The 24,920-nt window shown below is 44.6% G+C and overlaps 1 protein-coding gene across 8 annotated transcripts in view; it reads right to left on the bottom strand.

The window, feature by feature from the left end:
* Window positions 1-24,920, bottom strand: part of LOC119465813 (ankyrin repeat domain-containing protein 29-like) — a 42,331-nt gene that overhangs the window by 10,699 nt on the left and 6,712 nt on the right. For 2 of the 8 annotated variants that reach the window (XM_049657654.1, XM_049657652.1), the window contains 7 exons: window positions 19,896-19,994; window positions 18,628-18,726; window positions 14,919-15,017; window positions 11,958-12,056; window positions 8,029-8,127; window positions 3,186-3,281; window positions 513-611 (listed from right to left, as the gene is read on the bottom strand). In XM_049657654.1, the coding sequence (XP_049513611.1) occupies window positions 513-611; window positions 3,186-3,281; window positions 8,029-8,127; window positions 11,958-12,056; window positions 14,919-15,017; window positions 18,628-18,726; window positions 19,896-19,994 (690 nt within the window). Of the gene's footprint in view, window positions 1-512; window positions 612-3,185; window positions 3,282-8,028; window positions 8,128-11,957; window positions 12,057-14,918; window positions 15,018-18,627; window positions 18,727-19,895; window positions 19,995-20,609; window positions 21,079-22,632; window positions 22,799-24,920 lie in introns of those variants that run through there. The other 6 variants (XM_037726288.2, XM_037726286.2, XM_037726289.2 and 3 more) reach the window with 5 other exon arrangements.

Genomic DNA, 24,920 nt, shown 5'->3' on the forward strand with positions numbered 1-24,920 from the left:
TCCATTCCTGCGTCTTTTTTTTTTTTTGCTTACTAAGCCACTTCTCACAATAAGAGTGGCTTTTTTTTGTTAATATTGTTACGCGAAGAACGAGTCAGTAAGACGGGCAACTATTTACAGGTTGTATTTACAACAGCGGTTGCAGCGCTGACCGGTTAGGTTCACAGCGCGAGCCCAGCTCGTTCTTCCTCTTCTTTTCTCGAGTGATGGCGCCCGCGCGCCTCGGTCAAACAATCAAATACCACACGCGTGTAGCAATATTAAAAGCTTAATTTAGTAATACCAGTGAAATCGCGTTTTCACTTTGGTGGTTGTAATGCCATACCACCTTTTCAAAACATCCAGTTACGTTAAGACATGCTATGTATTGACATGTCAACGATTATGTGGGTCCTCTTTGCCAACTGCAGCAATTTCAACCACTTATACATTGTGCAATCATTTCACATGTATACTTGTATACTGGCTGACCGCCAGGTATGGATGCATGGAAAAGGCTTCATTGAACTTGCCTGGTTTCTCAACTGCGGGTCTGCTCCTGCAGCTAAAAGCAGTTTGATCACACTTAGGTGGTCAAAAAGCGCTGCAGCGTGAAGGGCACTTTCACCATTCTAGAAAAACAAGAGAGAAACAAATTGTACCAGAATGCTACAGCTTAAACACGCTACAACTGGGCACATCAGAAATGTGATGTATCCTATGTTTACAGCACAAACAAGACGTAGCGCAGAAAGACGAAGCAGCACAAACAAGTGCTGAGAGTGAAGTGAAAGCTTTAATCAACACACGAGATGACAGTCAGAACAGGTAGAGGAGGCATGCGCCGAACAAGGAGTATGCGACAAAAAGATCAACACACATTTTGTGAGGCTGACAACTGAGAAAATTCTTCACTTGTCACTGAAATTGATGGCTCACAAATGCACCCACATGAGAACTATTGCATAGAGTAGGGGTTCCAAACTGAGTTCTGTAGAACAGAGGGGTTCTGCAAACGGTATTTTAGGGCACCCTTAAATATCTCAGCACTTTGGGAAGGCAGGCGGGGCTCTCCAAGACCAGAAGGTTTGGGACCGCCATCTTAATGCATATGCTGCTAACGACACTTCAGCAGAATCTCGGTACTAGTATTTGCAAGCATTAGTAAGCAGCCACAGTGGCGACGATGTCTTGACACAAGTGTACATGGTGTGCCTTTCAGTGACCTATCCTTCCTGCAGCCTTATGCTTACGCAGCGCCCAGAATGCCCAAAATACATTTTGCTGCATGTTGCTGGAATTTTGCAAATCACACAGACTTCATGGCACGTGAAACACTAGATGACCTTTGCAGTATGTCCTTTATTATTCCGACCATCTGTGCATCTTTCAATTGCAGTCAACAAAGTACTGTCAACAAAAACCCACACACGTGCACACACCTGATGCTATATTTGACTGACACTTTCCAGAGTCTGTGAAATGCACAGTGCAAGCACATATCTGTAGAATCAGATTAGTAATCTAAGACTGGATCACCATTCATCAAACAGAACAGGGACAGCCCATCAAGAGTGAAAGACAGTGCAAAGAATATTAAATCATTGTGCTTAAATGTCTCAAAGCAACACTGCTGCTATGAGAGACATCATAGTGGGGGCTCTGGATTATTTTGGAGCACCTAAACCCAAGTACAAAAGTGTTTTTTGCCATTCACCCCATCAGAATGCATCTGTGGCAGCTAGAAATTGAACATGTGACCTCGAGCTGAGCAAAGAAACACCATAGCAGACTAGCCAACTGAACAGTTGATGAATACTACAGTTAAAGCAAAAAAAAAAAAAGAAATGGTGAAAAATACCAAATTACTCAAGATGCTGACTGCACATTACAAGCAAGTGAATAATTAGTTGTGAAGGGACGGTGTGAACAGGCACTCTGCTCTTTAGTCACAGCAAAAATGTTGTGCACCATAGACGAACAGAAATGTTCATGAAGTTTTGCTCATGAAACATTCATGTAATGCAACCGAAAAAAATCACCGCCCCTTCCACTCCGTGAAGATGGTCCCACAGCGAAGCTGTGAATGGGGCTTCTTGTGGGGGATGGGACGCGTTGACATCTACGGGCGACAGCATTCCTAGCACGTTGCAGGGGATGGGACGCGTTGGCGTCCACGGGCGACAGGTTCCTAGCGCGTTCCTCAGGCTTTTCTACGACGTTCCCAGACAAGAGTCCTTGACCAAAGCTCCGTATATACAACCAACGCTAACGCAAACTCCTCTCACACCCCACTCCTCCATTGACCTACTTTTTTCGTACACCGCCATTGGTTGGCGCGCCTCACGCTCTCCCCCTCCAACGCGAGCATTGGACGGCGCAACTTAAGTCAACCCCCCTCCCCGTTCTCCTTTTCATCTGCACCATCTCACAGTATTCTCATAGGGTTGAGCTTTTCCTCTCCTCTCCCGCTGGTCACGTGGTTTTTAACGAACCGACGACGGCACAGGCTCCGGAGAAACAGCGTTGCTGTAAAAGTCGGTTGCCCTTGTGCATTGGTTCAATAATTGGTGGCGCTGCTGTGGGTAGGTCTGATTAATCCAACCGGTCCGATAAATCAGGCGGGGAAATCGGTAGAGAAAATTGGTCAGGAACGGTCTGATACTGAAAGACAGGCGTGCAAGCATGGACACAAAAAGGAACCAATAGGACAATACATACGCTGAGTATCCTTTATCCTTTGTCTGTTTTTGTTTGTACTTGTGTTCTCGCTTGCACAAGTGCCTTTCAGTAAAATGGATCCCTACCAACTTACTAAACATTTATCATTCTAAACTTCAGCGACTGCACTTCATATTATTTTTTATTCAAATATGCCCTAAACTGGATGCGAAGGAAAAATCGTAACATTAATGGTGTCACTATTACAGTCGTACAGGAGCTCCAAAAATCAGATACCTTACGATAAAATCGCAAGTGTTGGCAGGTATGCCAATACCACCGAGCGACTGTGTTGTGTAAGACGGCGAAAGTAATGGCACTACTCAAATAAACAAATGGACATGTGTTACAGAGCTCCATTCCACAATGGTACTTTTTTATAATTTATAATGACAATTCCAGGGCCACAAAAGAAGAAGAAAAAAAAAGGTAAGAGACGACGCAAACTGCTGGCACACAAGTTGGAGGTTTTGTGTGTGACATACCTTCAGAAGGCCTAGCGAAGCACCGCGCTTGACAAGAAGCTCGACAAGGCCAGTGTAACCTTTGTGCGCCGCCTTGAAAAGTGGTGTCGCACCATCCTGCGAGAAAGCGACTAGGGCTCAAACACTGCTCTGCGAAGAAACAAAAAAATCCAGGTCTAATGCACCTTTTGTGAAATGGTTAATTAAATGTTATAAAACTAAATGTGATGCATGCTAATGTCCTTACTTTCTTCCCAAGCAACATGTAATCTCATGCAATGTTTATGTGTTTCTGCACCCTGCAGGTCACAACCTTAACGTAATGCAATGTGTACGCAATAGACTGTTTACAAGCTATGCCAAAATGCAAACAGCAGTTCATGTGGATGCACACTTTGAGACGTTGACGTGGTGATGTCACAAGATTGAAGGAGATGTTTGTGGAGAGAAGAATGATGAGGAGAGGTGTATGCTGTTGTTAGGTCAACTACTATTTGCCTATTTCAGTCCTGCGTGCGCAGCGAAATAAAAAACTGGCGTGTGCATGTGCTGTTGTGTGCACATGCCACATGATGGGACACAGGCACTGATAGTCTCAAAAAGGCGACTTGGCATTGGCACGAGAGAACTTTGCGGGGCCTAATAGTTACAGCATCAGGCCATTGTGCTGGGAGATCAAGGTTCGATCCAACCATCGTACAGGCAATAATATAATGCTAGTGAACTATTCAGCAAGACAGCAACAGCAGCCACGGTCAGTTAATTCCGAGAGGGTTTGCTAAGAAAGCTTTGCTTCAATACGAACCTGTCTACAACTCACTCTTAGAAGGTCACTCTGCTAGTGTACATCACAGATAACTTGCAGCAAACATTTAACTGAGGGTGTGCTGCAAATTCTGCTCCATGCTCGCTCTTGACATCTCTACACTTTAAGAAACACTATAGAGTAATGCTACCGTATTTATTCGAATCTAGGCCGATAGTTTTTTTTTTCAAATAATCATATACGAAACTCTAGGGTCGGCTCAGATTCGAGGATTTTGAAAAACACACCAGCTTTTTCACTGAAACTGATAAATATGGTGCAAAGTTAGCGCCATCTAGAAAAGTCAGTATTGCAGCCGCTACTAGCCGCGCCAGTAGCCAACTGAAGTACACGAGCGATGTTGCCATTTGACCTGTGTCGTATCGGTGGTGTAGCATCGGCGCGCGGCGTGGCATTATCGTAATGGCACCAAACAGGCAATGCCACTATAGTACCGCTTTCTAACGAACAGTTGTGCTAGCCGCAGAGGCATCGTCAAACGTGCAAGCTGGGCGGGACTTCGGCATCGATGAGAAAAACGTCCGTCGTTGGAGGAGGCAACGGGATATGCTTTTTGCGTGCATCGCAAGGAGGATGACATTTACCCAGGAACTTTGATTGTGCACTCCTTGAAAAAGTGCAGCATCTCTAATGCGCTTGATGTTACTGAATATAGTGCACTGTTTGAAAATGGCAGCGATAAGGAAGATAGCGACAAGGATAGCAGCGGTAATGACATAGAATGAGACATAGAATGAGCTCAGCATGTTCACATTCAATAAATGCTGTTTCCATTTTGTGAACCCTGTCCTCGCTTTTTTGTTCGGCCTACATTCGAGGTAAGCTTGTTTTTTTTTGTTTTTTTTTGGCTTCAGACTTTGGGGGGTCGGCTTAGAATCGGAGCTGTCCTAGATTCGAGTAAATACGGTAACTTAAAGTAGTGAACAAAAAGATATGATATTTTGCATTTCGGCTGGAGCTGCATTATGCCAGACCACTAGCCTAAGGCTATAGTCTTTGAACATCGTGGGGTTTCGAGTGTTCGCAATAGCTGTGACGCTGTTGTGTCTCCGAGAGCTCCATGTCTCTCGCCTCCCTGCCTGGGCAGGATGGCAGAGGATCATAAAACACAGTCACTTGGCTGTCATACTGCCCATGGGGGAGTCAACGGGCTGCCCATTGGCTCAGATTTTTGGCGGGATTCAGGCCCTTCCTGGAACGCGCAAGATGGGGTCTGGGGAGACCACATCTTTGAATCGGAAGGTGCGTATGTGTTCCTCTCGCCGACTGCTACTTCGGCTCGCCGGGCTGCTGGCCTTGGCGGGTGCACGCACTCTTCCGTCGTCTCGATGTCCGGAGTCAATGCTGTCCGATCGTGCCCCCGTCTGTTTTTTTGCTTGTTCATCTTTCAATTTTCCCTGCTGCGGAGTATGCGATGGCAGGTACTGGCCGAACAATACGCGGCCTCTCTAGACTGGGCTCTTTGATCTTCTGTGTCGCGGTGTGCCGTGAGTGGCCACCAGCGACCATTTGGCCATGCTTTTGTACAGCAATTAGATTCTGATTCGGTTGTAGAGTTACACTTGCGTTGTATCGAAACCCAGCTTAATAAATGCCATGTTGTCCTTTCCGGAGAGCTTCGCCTAGGGTCTCCCTTGCTGCGTGCACGTGCTCGCCTTCCCCTAACTAGGACCGGCTGGTCTCCCGCGAAGCAAGGCGGAGCAAGCGTGGAAGCGGTGCCCTGTACGCATGGAAGCTCGTGGTGCTCGAACCTGCAGTGGCCGTTCACGGCGCGTGATCCTGGAGCGTAGGCACCGACAGCGGTGTGCGAGTGACCGTAACATTAAGGCTTCTGCCTTACCAGTAACAATTACTTCCCGGGTTCCTAGAACACGGGTTCCATTGGATAGCACTTTGTGACTAGGCATTTATCAACAGAATCCTACAAGAAATCAATAATTATGGGACAAATAATTATGGAACCGAGACAAACTCTGTTCATTTCTGTCCAAAACCAGTTTCTTGTAGGGGTGTGGAAATATTCAAAATTGTTAAATACGAATCGAATAGTCTTTGCTACTTTATTCATAGTACTCGACTCGAGAATTTTTTGTTTAAAACTGTTGAATAATATTCTGTTTCTGTTTGAAAACAAAGGATAACACCTACAGGACATTACAGGGAGAAAAGCAGATGAAAATGCCGAATGTTATGAGTGAATCTGCTGCAGGAGAGCTGTAGCTACTGTGCACAGAAATCAATTGCTGAGCCAAATGCATGATGCAGATAAATTACTGATGCTCGAATATCACCTGAGCATTAAAAAAAAATGACTCGCCTTTAATCAGCTTATTTTAATTTGTTTTCCTCAATTCAGGCAAAGCAATTTATTGTTTCGACAATCTCGCTATGTATGCACGATGTGCGGTGCACCAATGAACGCAGCATTCCATGACTCAGCACCTGGAGACATACTGATCCTGTGTTTCACTACAGTCATTGAGGCACATATGGTCCTTCTCTAGTTCCTCATTTACAATCACCTCAGTTGACTGGACATTCAATTCTGAATGGCATTACATGTATTAAATGGTGCAAACTAGCCACCTTTAATTTTTTTTGGCAAACAGACTCCACACAACCTTTATTATTCCACTTCACTTAGAAATTAGAACATAATTGGTATTCGATTCGAGGATAGCTATTTGAATACCCCTACATTACTGGCTTATGATAAACTTGCCACACTGGTTATTGAAGAACTGAGCATGTATAGAAAAGTTTCATCACATCACAGAATTCAGCAGAAGGCCCTATCGGCTTTAGTAAGCACTTATACACAATGAATACAGACAATTTGGGACAGTTCAAAGTGGAAGCAGTCAAACCGAAAAAAGTGGAGCTGCCAAACCGAAAAAAAAAAAAAAGACGTCTTGGCACTGTTTTTCGGCAGACCTCAGTGAAAACACTTTGTTCGTGGGAGACATCCAAATCATGTCTCAATGTCTGTGCACCGTTTCAGAGACAAATAAGACATCCATCGAAAGTCCATTTTAGGATATTCCAACACGGACGTCCCAAGGATATTGCACATGGACTTTTTTCAGCTAACACATGGATAGATTGCCCTCCAAAATGCTCTGTCTGAGTTTCTTCTAAGAGAATTATATTTTCTCGTCAATTCGAATTACAGTTAGAAGCTATCATGTCTGTGGCTCGTGTGTACAGTTGTACATGTTTATGTATGAAGCATGGCTACATGATTTCCCTTGCGGACATGCAAGCGATGTCTGCAGGACACGGAAAGTGCAGCCAAACGATTGTGTGAAGGAGGTCCGCAGGATGTATTAGATACATCCTTAGGATATATCCATATCTCGGCAGCACATTGTCCATAAGATGCACATCACTTGCAGTCACTGGGAAGTGTTGGCTATTAGGAGGTTAAAGGGCCAATAAAGAGCAACACTAAGTCAGCTTATACTAATAAAGTGTCGTTTCTAAATTATACTTTTCCAAATTAAAAAGCAATAGGCTGATTACTAGAAGAAAAAGTTAGGTTTAAAGCTCAATTTCTTAAATTTCACCTGAACCCCCACATTAATTGGTATGTCAGCGTGCAGACCCGAATTTCAATGTACTATTCTTTGTGTTTGGGCCATTGGGGCCTAATGTAGTCCATCTTCAACAATAAAAATTTGACTACGGCCAAGCAGACACTATCAAAATACGTGACATCATGTAGAGCTGGTGCAAGGACATCAAGATGGCATCGTCCCTCACCTTTCGTTTTGTGTCTTTTCTGTAAGAGGGGCTTTATCTTGGTTATTGTATAAGGGTTACTTACTAATACTGCTTAAATTATTTCTCTCTTTAGAGTCACTCTGAGCGGCACTGGCTGCCATTTTTTTTTTCTTTATAGACACATGTTGACACTACGACGATACCAGAAATTAAATGAGCTGGCGAGTGCCAGAAAAAGCGATGCAACCGTCACGTCTAACAATATACCATTTAATCTATGCACCAGTGCAGGATCACAATAACAACATGACTCACATGCCGCGTGGAATCAACCTCGGCACCATGTGCAAGCAGTTCGGCAACCACTGCGGTGTGACCCATCTGGGAGGCAATCCACAATGCGGTGGCCCCATCCTGAAGAAAAGAAAACTTCAATGTTAATGAAAATCCTCTCAGAGTGCATGAGTGGTAAAGCCCATGGGTTAACTGACTGCTCAATTCATAAAATTTACACTGTTGTCAAGACCAAACGTTCAATGGAAATAAGCTTTATGCTTAGTGGTTTTGTTCTGCATACTCTCACTTTGTTTCACTGTTGTTCTGATTTTGTGCAAGCAAAGCATTATGCATTTATTTTGAACTATTAATAAATTATATCTGTTACTTATAGAGCTTAAAATAATATAACTACACGACAGTGAAGGCTTCGTACTAGTATACATCAGTTACCTTGAAGCAGGACTCATTTTGTCAGATCTAAATTTCAATAACATCAAATTAAGGAAATACAGATGCAACACGCGCACAGCTTGTATTCCTTTGCTCTGTTTTTTTGTTTTTTTTGCTCACACCTGCTCGAAATAGTTCTTGTACAATTTTGGTAACTGTGCAGGTCATACTGCCTGCCTAAATACAGTAAAACCTCGTTCACACATTTCGGGGGGAAAAAAATTATGAGAAAAAAGAAATGCACTAACCGGGAAAACACACGATCCGAAGTAACTAAAAAATATGACAGACTTACTGTAGTTCACATGTATGTAAAGTTAAGCGATTGCGCGAATTGTTGCGGCGTGAGGCACCAGATGCCGACGCATGTTGTACTAGTGGGGCTCTGGCGACCCAAGACGCGCTTTGTTGTTTTTCTATTGTGTAGTGTTATAAGACTGGCGAAGGGAAACTGAAACGAAATCGAGCTGGCGAGCGACACTGGCTGAAACGTGACGCTCAGACTGTGCCACCTTAAGCAGGGAACGGCGGTGCTTTTGGGTTATTGCCTACTAAAAGCGCGCAGTATGCTTCCAATGGCACTACGCCCCCACGCATTGTATAACAGGTAGGGGAAGATGCTCATCGCAATAGGGTTGGCAGTGATAGTTGTAAATGTGGCACGTGACAACCCAGGAGGAGATTTGCTGGTACCAGAATAGGAAACTGAGTGCGCGCTGGCGCTTCCCCATGATATGGGCAGGCGAATATTGCAGGAATTCTGATGCCTTGGGCAGCTACTTTTCTTGATGGCATGCCCCTCCCACCATTTCTTGTTTCAATGGGATCTAGCAGCTGGAAAATGTATCATACAATCGCAGTTTAGCGATGTACTGAAAGTTGGTGCCAAAAAATTTTGTTTTCCAGGAACTTATGAACTGCTAAAAAAATAAGTGTAACTCTATTGGGTCATTTCCTGTGTTTTTGGCCGTTAACGTTGTGGGAATGCGCGACTCTCACGCGTCCCCTGATGTTGTTTTCCCCGCATGTCTCCTGTAGTCCGGCTTCTCTGCGTGGCTAAACCCGGCGGTGTTTGCGGCGCGTTGCGAGAGATGGCGCTAGTGTCGCGATGCTAATACGCCACCGAACGGCGAGGTCACTTGGGAGAAAAAGGTCGGAGGCGCTCTCTCTTTGGCTGGGGATCGGCGACCAACACGCACGAACGCTTCGCGCGTGCGCCGGCCCGCCTCGCGCGACCGTCGCGCGAGGCTTAGAGCGGGACACCGGTATGGACGAACACGGATCGTTCGAGCGCGCCACCGTTCGCGTGACCATACACGTGAACGACTAGGCGATGGTGTCATAGCATGGGGCGAACGTATTCGCTCGCTATCGGGTCGCGGTGAGTCGGACTTCCTTGATTTGTCGCGCGCCCGTGTGAATGTTCAATTGGTTGTGATTCGGGTAGTATGTATTAGTGTATGAAAGGTGCAATAAATGCCCTTTTGATTGTTTGCACTACTATGTGTCGTTCCTTTGTCCCAAGAGCACATGTGAGACCCCACAACGTTGACGCTCGGAAGTTGTACGTAACAAGATCGTATCAACGAGGTTTTACTGTACTTGCTTTGTTAAAATAAATGTTTAGCCATAAGTGGGTGATTGTGCTGTCTATTATTCTTTGTCCTTGCTTCTCACACTACCCTCACGTCACCATGGTTTCGTACCAATCTGCTCAAATGTCAACCTAAGGGCAAAACCTGTACGCAACAACATAGGCTCCCTGTTACTGTAGCTCTAGAGAACAAGGTGCAGTGAGACCAGGGTTGTGTGAACAAAGCAGCAGAACAAAATCAAGACAACGACACAAAATGCGCTTTAGGACACATTGATTATACTGCATTTTTGCATGCGTAACTGGCACCTGCAATAACGACCTTTGGAAGCAAAGTGGATGTCCACTTTCATTTCCCTTTTCCTTGTTGCTCCTAAATTTTCGTTAAACATTACCATTAATTTCTCGTACACTTTCTCTGGCATTGTTGTTTTCTTCAGATAAATGTAGAGTTGAACCTGTTTATAACAAATTCGATTAGTCATGCGAAAAATGCTTTTCGTACCAGTACCTCGTTATATGCAAACTGGCCTTTAGAAATGCAGAGAAATTAACAGCACTGAAGCTGGCGTTGGCAGTGACAATTCGACACCACTTTGACCTGAAAATCCAATTTTCAGAGTGTACATTTTTGTTCCCAGGACTTCCTGCGTCTAGCTGCTGCAAGTTTCCATTAAAAATGTCATCTAAAGTACAAAATGCGGCATCAAGATCTTTCAAAACCGTGCTGGGCCAGTTCCGATCACTTGCTATTTTGAAACTACGAGTACAGCCACTGCCATTGTTTTTTCGAGAGCTTGTGTTACATTTTACTATCAGTGGGGCACGAGTAGATCTTTCAGACGACAGCAAGACATTCTAGTTGGCTTGAAACGGAAATTACTGCAGCATACCGGCATTTTGCAAAGGTTTTGCCATTACGACTGCAGCGTCAGCCACAAGCACGCCTGGAGCCACGTAGTTACGTTTTCTATGTCGCTTTGGCAGAAAGAGTACAAAGTTCAAAACGTAGAACGCCATCGCGAACTTTTATTAGCAACGACGTAAACGAAGTGCTGACAAACCGTGATTTCCCGATGACAGCATAACTCTTTGCAACTTTGCATGGCAGAGGCGCGTCATGTTGCGTTTATGCTGACTCAGGCGCTGTGAATATTGATAACAACGCTCTAGCGGCCGTTGGTCCAAATAGACACAGTGCATGCGGTGGCACGAAGAGAACTGCGCAATAACAAGACTGCCACTGCCATGGCCTCCGAAAAAGGCTCGGCGCTTGCCAGCAGGCCACGGCTGCCATACGTTGTAGTGCTTTGTGCCAAAAGATGCCGAAGACATGCCTTGAAAGCATGGTTACCCTATCATGATTGAAAACAAGTGACCTTTCTTGTGGCTTCTGAAATCCGCTCGCGCATCTCGGCGATTGCATCTTCGTTATGGTTAGACTGCAGCAGAGGGTGCACTGCCGTGCTTTTAAACTTTGCGTGCGCCCCCTCCTTTTGCTGCAACCGGGTTTGAAGTGTTTGCTGTAACATTACGGCGCTTTTGAAAATGCTCATCATATCACGCTGATTTCAATAGGCAGGGTCAGAAAATCGTTATAACCGATAAATTGCTATATATAGGATCGTTATAAGTGGGCTTGACTGTAATTATACATTTAATTGGTGATTACTGCCTAATGCTATCTAGTTCCAGGCGACATCAATCTTGTGTTGCTAAGATCTGTCTCTCTGCTGTGCTGTTCCAAGGAATTACATAAAATTTTGCTGATCCACTCTGTGCATTACAACGACGTACTTCCTCTTTTCATCACCATTGTACAAGTATCTGTTAGTAGCAACATACAAATGGAATTAAGTCTTCTGGTTTAGCACCATTCATATGGTAGTTTTCCTATCAGAATAAAGAATGTTCGACATACCGTCCGTTTAACGTTGATGTCGGCACCAAGGGAGATGAGATGGGAAACAAGCTTCAAATGTCCATTCTGAGCAGCAACAAAAAGTGGTGTGGCACGATCCTGCAAAGAAAGTCACCAGAGAAATGTTCCTCACTTCAGGCAAGGTAGGAAACTGTGGATAAAAAATTAGGGTGTGTGTATACATGAAACTTTCCAAAATGAATAGCATTATCCTATCCGGTTCGGCCCTCGAATCCGATATAGTCATTATGCATGAAATGCGAATATTTTTCAAATACTTTTTGACTGTTTCAAATTGCCAGCTGTGGACGACCAAGCATGAAGCAAGCAAAAATGAAGCAAATTTGACCACGGCACAGAGCGGACATAAAGAACAGAAGCTTACAATATCACGTCGCATCACTTAGGGAGCCAGAGTTTTTCAGCTAAATCACAATCATTCACATCTAAACTTCACCTAGACATGACATTTGGCAATCTGTATTGTTTGGTGCTATTGCAACTGCAACTGTGTGTTTTCTTGAAATTAAGTCTGAATAATCTCAATTGCAACATTATTTGATGTAATAATGGCACCAACTGCAGCGACCATTCCAGCTAAAGAAAACGCACCTTTTTTGCTTTGCAATTACTGTAGTCAATACGCATTTCCGTCTTACTCTCAAAATTATGCACAGGTGCTAATGGGCTGAGAATACTGCCTTTTAAGCTTCATTCTGATTATGCACAACCACACATGCTCTGAAGAATCCTGCTTATTTGCTCATAAAATGCAGTGTATGACAGAAGCTTGCATATAGCGGATACTGGGATGTCAAGTTTGTTTTATATTAATGGTGAAAAAGGCTGTTCATTATTCCAAAAATATAGAAAAAGTATCAAATACTCAATTTGATTCACATTGGGTGCTATTCAGTTCGTATTCGATTCAGTCTAGAGAGAGAGCTAGGTTTATTTGAAGAAAGGCAGAGAGGTCGGCTTGAGCGTTAGTTTGCTCTGGCCTGCTACTCTACACTGGGGAAGGGGATAAAAAGCGATGAATGATGATAAGGAGGTGCAGTCTAAATAATTATTATTTATAGTGATCACATATGTATAGTGATTGCACATTCTCATGCGATCACTTTAAGGGTTGCTGTCATTTCTGCACGATGTAGGGTCTCTTGCAACATTTGACTGTAGTGATGTGCATTCTGCCGACTATCTCAAGTCAATCCAAGTTTGTAAAAAGTGGCATTCCCTTAGTGATCTACCTAGAATACGGCTCCTGCTTCAAGAAAAGAGAGCTATTTTCTTACTGTGTTGTGTTGGACACAGAAAAGCTTCAATTATGTGATTGAAGCATTGCAGCTGTAATCACATCACTGAATCATGTGACGAGCACCAATTATCTAGGATTTGCTAATAACTAGTTGATTAGATACTTTAATTAGGGCAATTACAGCTGCAATGATGCAATCGCATAATTAAAGCTGTTCTGTGTCCAACACAATATAGTAAGAATCCTGTGGTAAGCACCAGCTTCGAGACGACACGTCTCCAAAATCCATCATGAAGTGCACTGCTATTTGAGACAGCTTCGCCCCTCAGAGCGTAAAGGCTCATTCACACCGGCGACTTGAGGAGGTTGCGCGACCATTTGCGACTCACGACCAAAAAGCGACCGAAGGCGACAGATGTTCACACCGGCAAGCCCGGCTGAGTGCGACCGGGTAGTCGCAATCCCGGAGATTATCGTTCTCAGCGAGAATTCTAGGAATCTACGCAGTTCGCGCGCACTTCGCTGGCACTGTGTAAATTGGTTTTGCGTTCCGGCAACAGCCATGGATTTTGATTCGAGCCAACAGGAAGACGTCGTCCCTGTGCTGATGTGCTCTGCCGTGGTGTCAGCGCCCGTGCCGCCGCTCGCGTGAAGTGGCCGGACACACAAGCCGCCTCCTTCTCGAACTTTGTGCGCATGACAACGAGTATTATCGAGAGAAAGTTGGAATTTCTAGTTCAAATTGCGTGGGATTCGGTGCATAATATTAAAGCGAAGCTGTTCACCCTCTGTTCACCTTTGGGTGGCGTGCTCATCCAACGAACGGCAGCTGGAAAAAGGTCGCTTTTCAAGAAAAGCGACCATTTGCGACTGGTCGCTTTGCGACCAACTTGGTCGCGCACCACTGTCAGTCTCCGGAGTGAGTGAGCCTTAAGGCAGGCTTAGTTTGTAAATAATAATTGACACACCAATGCATTCCTTTGCAAATTTTGGGATCACATATTGTCACATTGTTAGGTGCAACACTATTTGCGTTGCACATACCACCGATTGCACAAGATTCGGCGACAACAAAGACCTCAGATAGAATCCAGCGATAACATTTGATTTCGATACAGAAAGGTGCGTCTTGTGCTGGGCGATAACTCTGAATATTTGTTAGTCGGTGAAAGCCGGTCACCAGGAAAGATAAATAAATACACGTGGCAATGTCTCAAAAGTAGTCTAAGTACTTCTAGGATTTCTACCAAAGGCACACTTTGAGCACCAACTGGCTTCAATTCTGCAACTGCAGCATATGCTATAATGTAGTTAATTATCAAGTTCATGGTTGAGTATTATATACTTATTTACTGAAGCAGTGATTACAGTCAAACCTGGAAAGTGGCATACAACACGAAAACATTTTAATTACATCCAACATTTGTTATAAGCAAGCATTTGTTACATGCTGATATTAAAAAAAAAAAGACTTTTGATTTGCTTCTTTCTATTCGACAATAATTATCTCAAGGTTTAGGTTTGTAACACATTCACCCATGTCTGCCACAGATGGTATTGCGTTGCTGAAAACAAAAGAAAATGGAAAATAAGATGTCCTCAGCAGACCTGTCTTCTTTCAGGAAACTGGCATGTCTTTTTTAAAGCAGGTGGTATAACTGTTAACCAACTATTAGACAGAGCAAAACTGAGAAACTTACCGACATTTGTGTGTGAATACTTGCTCCAGCTTTGACTAGCTCTTCAACAACGTCGAGGTGATTGCATTGACAGGCAACAAGGAGCGGTGTGCCACCATCCTTAAAAGAAAAAAAAAGCCAGTTAAATATTCGGCTCAGCTGCCCACAAACACCACAATAGTATCATGTCAGCAGAGGATGTGAATCATGTCAGTGGGTAACAACTAGCGTTGGGTAATATTGGTGAGGCAGCTAGAGACCTCTACTAGTTATTTTGCACCTACACACTAGCCTACTCCATAATGATTCCAATCCACGAAGTAATAATGCCACTGAGTTCCTGCTACTAAAGCTCTCTGATCAGCTTCCTGCCAACTAACATCGTCTGTCCCATGAGCTGCGTCCAAGATTATAAAGAATCATGGATTTCCCCATCTCTCCATTATTTTCATTCCTGACAGATGTGACACAGCTGCAAAAGAGTTTACTCCCAAGGCATGAGATCAAATTCAACTGACACAGAAGAGCCCTCTCTACTCCTGAATTCAATTGGAAAAGCTATGAAACAGATCAAAGAATAGTTGGTTACACAACCCCCCTCCCCCCCCCCCCCCCCTTCGGCGTCTATATTTGCAAGTAGTACTGACGGGAGAATGTCATTACAGTTTTATTCACAGATATACAAATGACCACATGAACATCATGGTCTCACTTTTGCAAGCATTTCGTTGTTGCTAATTTTACCTTCAAAAATTCTTTACAATTTAATTAAATTCTTGGGTCATATGTCTCACAACCACCATCTGATTATGAGGCACGCCGTAGTGGGGAACTCGGGATTAATTTCGACCAGCTGGGGTTCTTTAATGTGCATCCAATGGACGGCACATGGGCGTTTTTGCATTTCGCCTCAACTAAATGCGGCTGCCGCGGTCGAGATTTGATTCCGCGAACTCGTGCTTAGCAGCCCAATGCCAAAGCCACTAAGCAACCACGGCGGGTGTTGAAAAATTCTTCAGAGAATGTTTGATTGTAAGTAATACCATTTCTTGCACATTTGGCGGGGACTTCATTCTCAGCATCTTAGACGAGCGACACATGGACGAGCGGCACTACGTCCTCGTATTTTTCCCGATGTTATAGTGCCGCTCGCACTCTGCATTGCTCGGTGGTATCAACAAAATACCCAGCGTCACTTCGGCTGAGCACTTCATTAAAAATACTTGAAGATACTTTTTGCGCTAGCGCTCCTTGCTTTTAAAGCCATGACTGATCGTAGGCCTATGCAATGCCAGAGCGGCTGATGACGAGGAGAACGATGGAGAGTCGAGTGTTGCTAGTTGCGGAACGCGGCATTCGCTCACTAGCTTAATGAGGCTAGGGCCACTAAGGCACTCAACAACCCCGTCAGCGTAAGGAGCTCGTGGTTAACGAAACAGCGCATGTATAGGGTTTCCATACTGCTATCTTAACAATGTTTTGCACTGTCTTTTGTTGACAACCTCATGTAAAAGTAGCCCGACAGCAAACGTCCCCTGATAGTTCCCGAGGGACGCTGGTATTGAAAAGTTCATCTCTCCACTGTGATGTCACAGAAATCAATGAACATAATTAGCTAACACAACTACACAGAATCTCTCAGAGCTAGACAGCAGTTTGCTTGCCACTGCATGCTCAGGTTGTCGCTGACTATACACTGAGAATGATGACTGCTTGCACTCGCTGTGATGTCTTGGTGGTTATAGTTCTGTGGCTAACAAATACAGTGTGAGTTGGACTCCTGGAGGCAGTGGCAACATTCTAATGGGAGCGGAATGCAGAAACGCTCCTTTAGGATACTTTGAGTGGACCTTAAAGAACCACAAGAGGTCGAAATCAATCCATAACTTGCACTATATAATGTCTCTGACAGCCTGTTTGCTTTGTGATATTAAAGGAGCCCTGCGATGCATACAATGCATGTTGTTTTCATTCGTTGTTTGCTTATGGTACCAAGTGATGATGCTTCAGATACAGTTGAAGTACAGAGGTCAGAGCATTTAATACTATAACTTGCCCTTGAAAACAGCTTTCATGCTGTCTGAAGTGTCCCACACTCCGATTTTCGGCAATAGATGTGAAGCAGAAGGCATGTATAACACAAAGTTCTTGTGGTGTTCGTTTTGATTGGTTGGGCATGAAGGCTGTATGTATGTTAATGCTGTCTATGTAGTCACGCCTTTATAAACAAAGGCATGCTTTACGCTTTTTAGAGCTGCAAAGTGGTCTCAGCTTAGTACAGAGGTGAGCAGCCTTGTCTAGAGCATGCCGCCGGGGCTCTGCAAATCAAGGCAGCACCGTCTAACGTTAGCTGCTGGGTTCAAGTTAAGTGCCCACTGTGCACGTGTGGCAAAAAGAGCCGGGAGCCTGTTCTTCGCTTCCTGGTCCAGTACCCACCTTGTGCGCTGGCTTCCCGCCACCATGGTTGTGCTGCATGCTTATGTGGCTTTAATGACGTTGCCATAGCGGCTAGTGCAACGCCGTGCCGCAGTGATTGACGAGTGTAACGAAGCGGCCAGGCAAGCGTGCGCAAGTGATTGAGGGTGATCACGCGTTTGTGTACACGTGTTCTGTACGGATCCAAAATGCACCATCCGTCGTTGCTGAACACGCCATGTTTGTGGCCATCACTTCGCGCCGGAGGATTACTACCACAATAGACAGTTGCAGCGTGTCTGGTATTCAGGTAAACACAAGTACAAGCGGACTGGGCGTTTTACTGAATGAGTGGAGGCACAAACGTGAACGGCCTGCACGGTGCAACCACCTGGTGGCACAGGGCTCAACCAGACAAACACAGTGCTAATATGGCAGTACCAAGTGTATTCTACTTTTCTGCTGGTATAAATTTCCAAGAGGAGCGTAATCGTGAACATGTTCTCTTTTTAAATGTTTAAAATGTTTTACACTTGTTTAGCGCAATAGTAGCTCTGTGCTTGGCTGGTTAAGCTCTGCACCACCAGGTGGCTGCACCATGCAGGCCACTGCCATTTACACTAAAGTCCATCACAGCAATAGTTGTATGGAGGGGCATTAGTTTATGCCTCCGCCTATTTGTCAAGACGCCCACTCGTCTGTAGTTACTGTAATACCGGACACACTCAGCGCTGCGAGAGAACACTTGTAACGCACGCTGTTTCGATAGCTCTCGCTGGGGATCGACGGCCAGGTGGCTAGCGAAGGGGTTAGAGAGGCTTCGCGCATTGGCTCCGAAACAACCGGAAGTTGACAACACGATGTCACATCATGACCCATAGACAGTGAAAGCAGAGCTTAGGCCCGATCACTCCGCGAACGAGTTGAGGAGAAAAAGCATGGCCAGGAAGGAGGGTAATTTGTAATCGTCCCTAGCTATATACTAAATATGTGACCCTTCACTTAAATTGTGGCATGAATGTTTTACTGTAGCAGTACCGTATGCATCTACAAAATTTGTTGAAACCATTTCAGGGACCCTTTAAGTTAGACAGCTTTCATTTTCCTAGGTCTATTTATGTCATTCATTATGAATTCACCATGGGACTTTACAAATTCGTTGTGTGGCACAATGTTTGGTGGCTAAGATAATGTCGCCGGACCCTTTTAAACTCCATCGATTAAGACTACTTTCATTGTCTTGTACAAAGAGTTGCTCAGATGACTGACACAAACAGAGTGCAATGGGGTTAGCTGCATTCTACAAGAAACTCACCACGCTAGCAGCATCTACTGGGGCGTTGTGTTCAAGGAGCAACTTGACAATGTCCAAGTAGCCCCCTTGTGCGGCAAAGAACAAAGCAGTGGTTCCAGTCTGCAAGGACATCAGTGCACTGCTTAGCAGGGTGACTAGATGATTTTAGGGAAACAAGTGGACAAGTACTTCCAAAACAAGCCAAAATATTCAGCACGGCTTGTACAAAGACAGCTAAAATCAAGTGGAACACTTCATTTTGAAGAATCCATTTGGGATGCTTCTTGAATTTTTATTTAATTTTTTATAAAGCAATGCTGGCCACCCTTTGGCAACCAATAAGTGTGCGATTTGAATTGCTGCAGAGCAAGAAAATGTTTATCAGCAGATGCAACGTGTGCATAAAAGGAATCATACCAAAAAATTGAAGAAATTATCTGTCCCCCGATGGCTTACACACACACACACACACACACACACACACACACACACACACACACACACACACACACACACACACACACACACACACACACACACAAAAAAGGAACAACATTAGCAATATTAAAGAGACACTGCTCAGCTTATCTAGGCAGTGTTAAAGAAATTGGGTGAAATTGGGGTGAAAAAGAAATTGGGGTGAAAGAGTATGAAGATAAGTCACATTTACAGATAGAAGCAATGAAATGAGGCAGACGCCATTGCCTGCCACAGATTAGCTGTCACAGCAGATAAATATAAAACTGGCTCTGTGACAGCACATTGGAGTATGTTCCATTTCACCATTGTTTGTGGCAAAAAAGAAGAGGCATGTGTTTATTGTTGACTGTGTCATCGCAATTACTGTCTTGTCACGCAACTCTATAGACTGCCTTACTCCACTAGCATGTAAGCATTAAATTCCTTGTACACTAATTGAAAACAGACTCCACACCTAAAATACCCAGCTTATGTACCCAAACAGTGCTAAATTGGTGTGTAACATTGACAAGATAGCCAGGAAGTTTATTTGAAAGGCACCTTACACTAAAAAATGATGTTTCGGAGTGATGGTCAGGAAAAGATGGACAGCACAGCATTAAATGGAGTAACATCCGGAAACTTGCAGGCATTGGGAAGCAGGAAAGAGGTACTTGGAGACCTTTGGTAGAGACAGTTATCCAGAAGTGGATTTGAAGGGCAAGTGATGACAACGGAGGGGTCATGACAGCGCTAATCTTCTGACTGTCAGAAATGTGCACACTTCCTTCATTTAGGTTGAGAGACTGTCATAGTGTCAGAGTACTTACAACTCGCTTGGCTGCTGGGTTGGCTCCCTGCTCGAGCAGCTCTTTGGCACAGTCATAGTTGTTGTTTGCGCACGCCAGAATCAAGGCAGTAGTTCCTTCCTGTAATGAACAACGAGGGCGAACCAAATGAGAAGCAATAAATGGTGGCGGTGTGCAGCTAGGCGACCGAACGTCCCCTCCGCATAGCAACTGCAATTAAGATTGCAAGTAACGTAACTAGATCTGTCGACCATCACAGGACTCCACTTCTCCTGAGCACTACCCGGTGTCCATTAAACAGACGCGGCCTGACAACGCAAGAGCACTATTGCCAAAGTGCGATTGCGACTTACATGCACGCTGCGACGCGGTAAAACGTGTATCGATTTGCAAACATTTGAAGCTTCAGGGAACAAAACTGCGGCGCGGTTCAGCGCTTTCAAAAATACAAAGTATAATGCAGCAAGGTCGTCTAATTTCAGGTTTTCAATGACGTAGTTACGAAGCTTTGAGTACCCTTAGCAACTAAACGTCGAGCTTAATTGAAACCGCCAACACTTACTTCAAGAAACGGCAGCCGATTCATCAGAGTTACTCGAACAACGATCTCGGAATCACCTTGAGAACGTCGCGTGGAACCAGCGAACGACGACCGCGCCAGCAAGCTTGCGCGCGCTGTAGCAGTTTTAGCTTTTAACAGCGAAGTTTCCAGCGCCGAAGATTGTGATTTCTCACCTGGTCCTTGCAGTCGACGTACACTTTGCCGCTGTCAAGCACGCTAACCAGGAGCGGCAAGTTGCCCTGGAGCGCTGCCAAATGCAGCAGTTGTGCCGATGGCGTTTCCTTCTGCAAAGAGAAGTACGTGAAGTTCGTCCCCGCGAAACCCTGGAAAGGCATCTTCATTGGAAATGCCGTTTGCGAGAGTCCCCTCGCAGCGTTCACAGGATTCACGAACAGTGGTCTAGCGGTGGCAGCTCGGCGACGCGATGACGGATGCGGACGCAGTTGGAACGTACGCGAGGCCGTCACACACACACGACAGGCCGACCGGGTGGCTCATGGCGACGGCGGTCTCGCGTATTTCCGATACGGCTCGGGCTTGTCGCTCCAATCACCACTGATGGCGGCTCAAATGAGCGAAGGTTCACGTCCTTTCTTCTGTTTCCTTTCGCGACCACATACACGGAACGTCAGCGTAGACGACACAAAGCGCTAAAAATCCAGCAAGCAGACATCGGAAGTAGCGCCGCGTCGTGTGACGCACGGGAAGTTACGTCGTAGCGAGGGCGAATCCATTTTTAGGAGAGGAGGGAAAGCGTGGAACGACGCGAGAGGCTAGTGAAATTACGGAGACAAAAATGATTGACACGTTTCCATGCTGAAGCAGTTAGCGAAAAAAAAAAAACAATTTGTGGCGGAAGAAGGAAGATGGCCGCTTTTCTGGCAAAGGACCGAAACTGTACGCCGTGGATTGCTGGGTGACGAACGACCTTCAGGTGTCAAAAGAAGCTTCCGCGAAAAACAGCGCTTGGAAAAACGACGTTTTGGTAACACAAACAGGCTTGCGAAGCATTTAACGCATGAATTAAGCTGCTCTTAGGGACACAGAGGAAGAAACAACGTTGGGCGCCAAACTAGCGTTCCAACAAGAAAATGTAAAGGTACTGAAGGTTGCGCTTCGCTGCATTACAAAGTTACTTAAGGCGAAGTATCCTTGTAAGGAGAAGCACAAGAAAGCAAGGGCAAAGTCGTGCGGTGTCTTCAGTGACGCGAATGACAGAGAATATGCTAATTACGCAAGAAAATAATAACCGAAACAACGCTTCGCATTATAAGTGGTAATGTACGTTGTAAGTGTGAATATGTTGAAATGACGCAACCCAATAGGTACGAAATTCTTCTCGAAGAAAATGACTTTGCTGTGACATATGTCGTATCGTGCCCTTGGACGTGAACGCCAAAAAGTGAACTTGACATACGTCGGGATTTGTTACAAGCATGCATATTCACCGGCAATGGCATGCCTCTAAAATAAGATGATATAGCGGTGAAAAAATTAAATTTTATATACTTCGTTATATTTGCAATTTATTTATGATTACTCTACCAGGCCTCAGTGAGTGCCGGAGTAAATTAGACAGGGCAGTTTCTGGTGCACTGCAGGTGGTCGGTGAAGCCAGACAGCTGTTGGTTTCTGCAAACGCACAGTTTAGTCTCTCCGAACCAGCATGTCTTGACATATGCTAAGGACATGCATGTGCAAATGTAATAGCCGATATACAACTGCGCTCTAACGCACGAAAATACGTATTCAGAAGTGGTATCGAGGCCAAATGCCAGAACGAATGCGCTTAAATAGTGTACGTCTTGACTATAATGTCAATGTCACCAATACAGCAACGCGCGTCCGAGTGTCTCAACGTTCTCTGACAGCTTTGGGCATTACTTAAAAGTTTGTGCTTCATGACTATCACATATCTTGAACGAGCTTCGCAGATAACACTTGTAGGACGGACAAACGGCGAAAATGAAATAAATAATGGGTCTTTATATAAACAACTTTTACGTTTCTAAGCATAGCCTCTTGTTACCTCATATACTGCGGAAACTGTGGCGAACCAATTGACGCATCACTGCACCATAGAATCACGACTAAACTATAGTAAAAGGTTCATTCAGAGTAATTTTGTTACGCGAATCAGATCATGAGTTTGAGCTGAAACTCGCAAGAGTCACCTTCTGCGCTCGCCGTACGTACCTTTAGCGACATGTTCGGCTCTACCTTCTCCACTGGCAGCCGCCCTGAAACGCGCTCGGAATTCGAGGTTGGCACGCGCTGTCAGGAACTCTGAAAAAGCAACATTTCTTTCCGATGAGCGTGATGATGTCAAAGGCGTTGTGATGTCAAAGCAGAGCCATTTGGAAAACAGCAGACGAGTCGGCACGGGCAACGCCACCAAGCGACGCTTTCGGCGTCGAACGGAGGAAGCCGGGCAATGGAGAGGGCGCCGCGGTCGCTCTACGGTTGCCATGGCGACGATACCGCGGACGAAGAGCGACGAGAAAAAAAAAATGTCCGTGTCGTCTGCTTCCGGCTTGACTGGTGGTGTGGGTTTCTTTTCGATGATGAATGCTTCGCTCGTGGCATCGTTCGCGGAAGGCACCCCCACATGTAACGCGACCGTCAGCCCGTGTCACTTGGCACTGGGAAACGTGGGTGACGGCGCAGTAATGGATAGGGAGCCTACATGCAATGCTGCGTTGCATGTAGGCTCCCTAGTAATGGAGCGCGTCGATAAGAGCTCGAGCCAGTCGCGCAGCTTGGTGATCTGGGTACTGGAAGAGGGCTTTGCTAGCAGTAGAAGCTGTTTCGAGTCGATGAAATCAATTTGCCTCTAGAAGAGGTTGTGCTGAGTGTTCGCATCATCAAAACGAGACAAAATTTACAGTCTCTATAGTTTCTGTTCTTTAGACACACTTGGTCTCCCAAGGGCTGGAGGAATTCGAGTCCGTTTAGTTTGTTTCTGCTTCTGCGACAGCATATTCTCAGAAAAATAATTATTAATGTAGGACATAGGACAAACGCTAAGGCCCGAAAACAATCATTTGGAAAGATGTGGCTACGGGATGACAACATTCGCTCGCAGGAGACCACAATATATATCAATATTTGAAAGTAATTCAGTGAAAATTTATTCAGGAAACATATCAGGATACACAGATTCGATCATTACTGTCCAGAAGGAGTTGTCCTAAAATAAAAAAATAAAAAAATAGGCGGGGCTCTCTGCGTGCGAATTTCAACGCGAGCAAATCGAACATTCCTCCTATTTAACATTCACGAAACCAGATTACAAGATAATTTAGAAACTCCACATTTCGTAATCTATCCAATCAAATTACGTGCTCTACACTGTCGAAGGCTTTGGAAATGTTAATTGAGTGCTACGAGACCAGCAATCTACTCTTGCGCCGTGCTAGTTTTGTTCTACTTTCTAGATCCACGTGAGCATGCCGGATGGAGCATGATGGTCAGAATCCGATCTGACAGGCGCCGAGAAAGTCTTTGTCTGGTACAAAAATAATCAGACTGACATACACAATTATTTCAATTAATCCATCCAAATTTCAGGTTTGCACAATTGGTTTAGTGTTATCTATTCTGTATCCTTCCCCATGATTTTTGAAGACTGGAAATATTTCAGCGACTTTCCGTGCATGTGGAAACCATGAAAACTTCTCTGAGTGGTTTAATCACAGGTATAAGGTCATCAGGAGCTTCGTGAAATAATTTTGTAAAATCATAGACCAGGTCACATTTTTGGAACACTAGTTAGGTATAATAGCTTATTTCCAAGCGGCTTTTTTTTCTGTAATCGCGAGTGAATTCTTCCTTCTAAGAAGGGCTCTAGCAATTTCTTTTATTTAATCGAACGTCCGATTCACATTTTTTTTTTTTTTGCGAGAACTTTCTAAAGAAGAACAGATAATCGTAGACAATCGCGTTAACCAGGGACGAAAAAAAAAAAGAAGCATTTAATAAGTTTTTTTAAATAATGTAATAAACAAATATTCGCATTTGAGCACCCATAGAGGTTACAGGGCGTGCTACTTCACAAAATACTGGAAGGTGATCGCTGTTAGTAGCATACTACACTTGGCCAAGAAGATACAAAGAGACTAGGGCCACAGATTGCAAGATCTGTTACAGAGTAAGCTCGGCTCTGCACAAGCGTATTAGATGCAGAATTTACACATGCTAGGTTGTGGCCCAACAAGCATCATCATCATCAACAACACGTAACCATTTTGGGGCATTAGCGAAAAGTGGACACATGCCCAAGGGCACATACCCAGTAATAGATAATGACAGTGGCCCAAGTTGCCTACCTGGCAAGACAGCGCCCCTATAGTGATGGAAGATAAGGTGATCGTGACTGATGAAACATTTTAATTATGTACGATATGAATAGAAAGGAGAAAAAAATAGCTTAATTTGCTTCAAAAACAACAAATTCTGTGTTCCGTTTCGCAAAAGGAGTTTCC

The sequence above is a fragment of the Dermacentor silvarum genome, chromosome 10 (assembly GCF_013339745.2).
Source record: "Dermacentor silvarum isolate Dsil-2018 chromosome 10, BIME_Dsil_1.4, whole genome shotgun sequence".
In the NCBI taxonomy this organism is placed as follows: Eukaryota; Metazoa; Arthropoda; class Arachnida; order Ixodida; family Ixodidae; genus Dermacentor; species Dermacentor silvarum.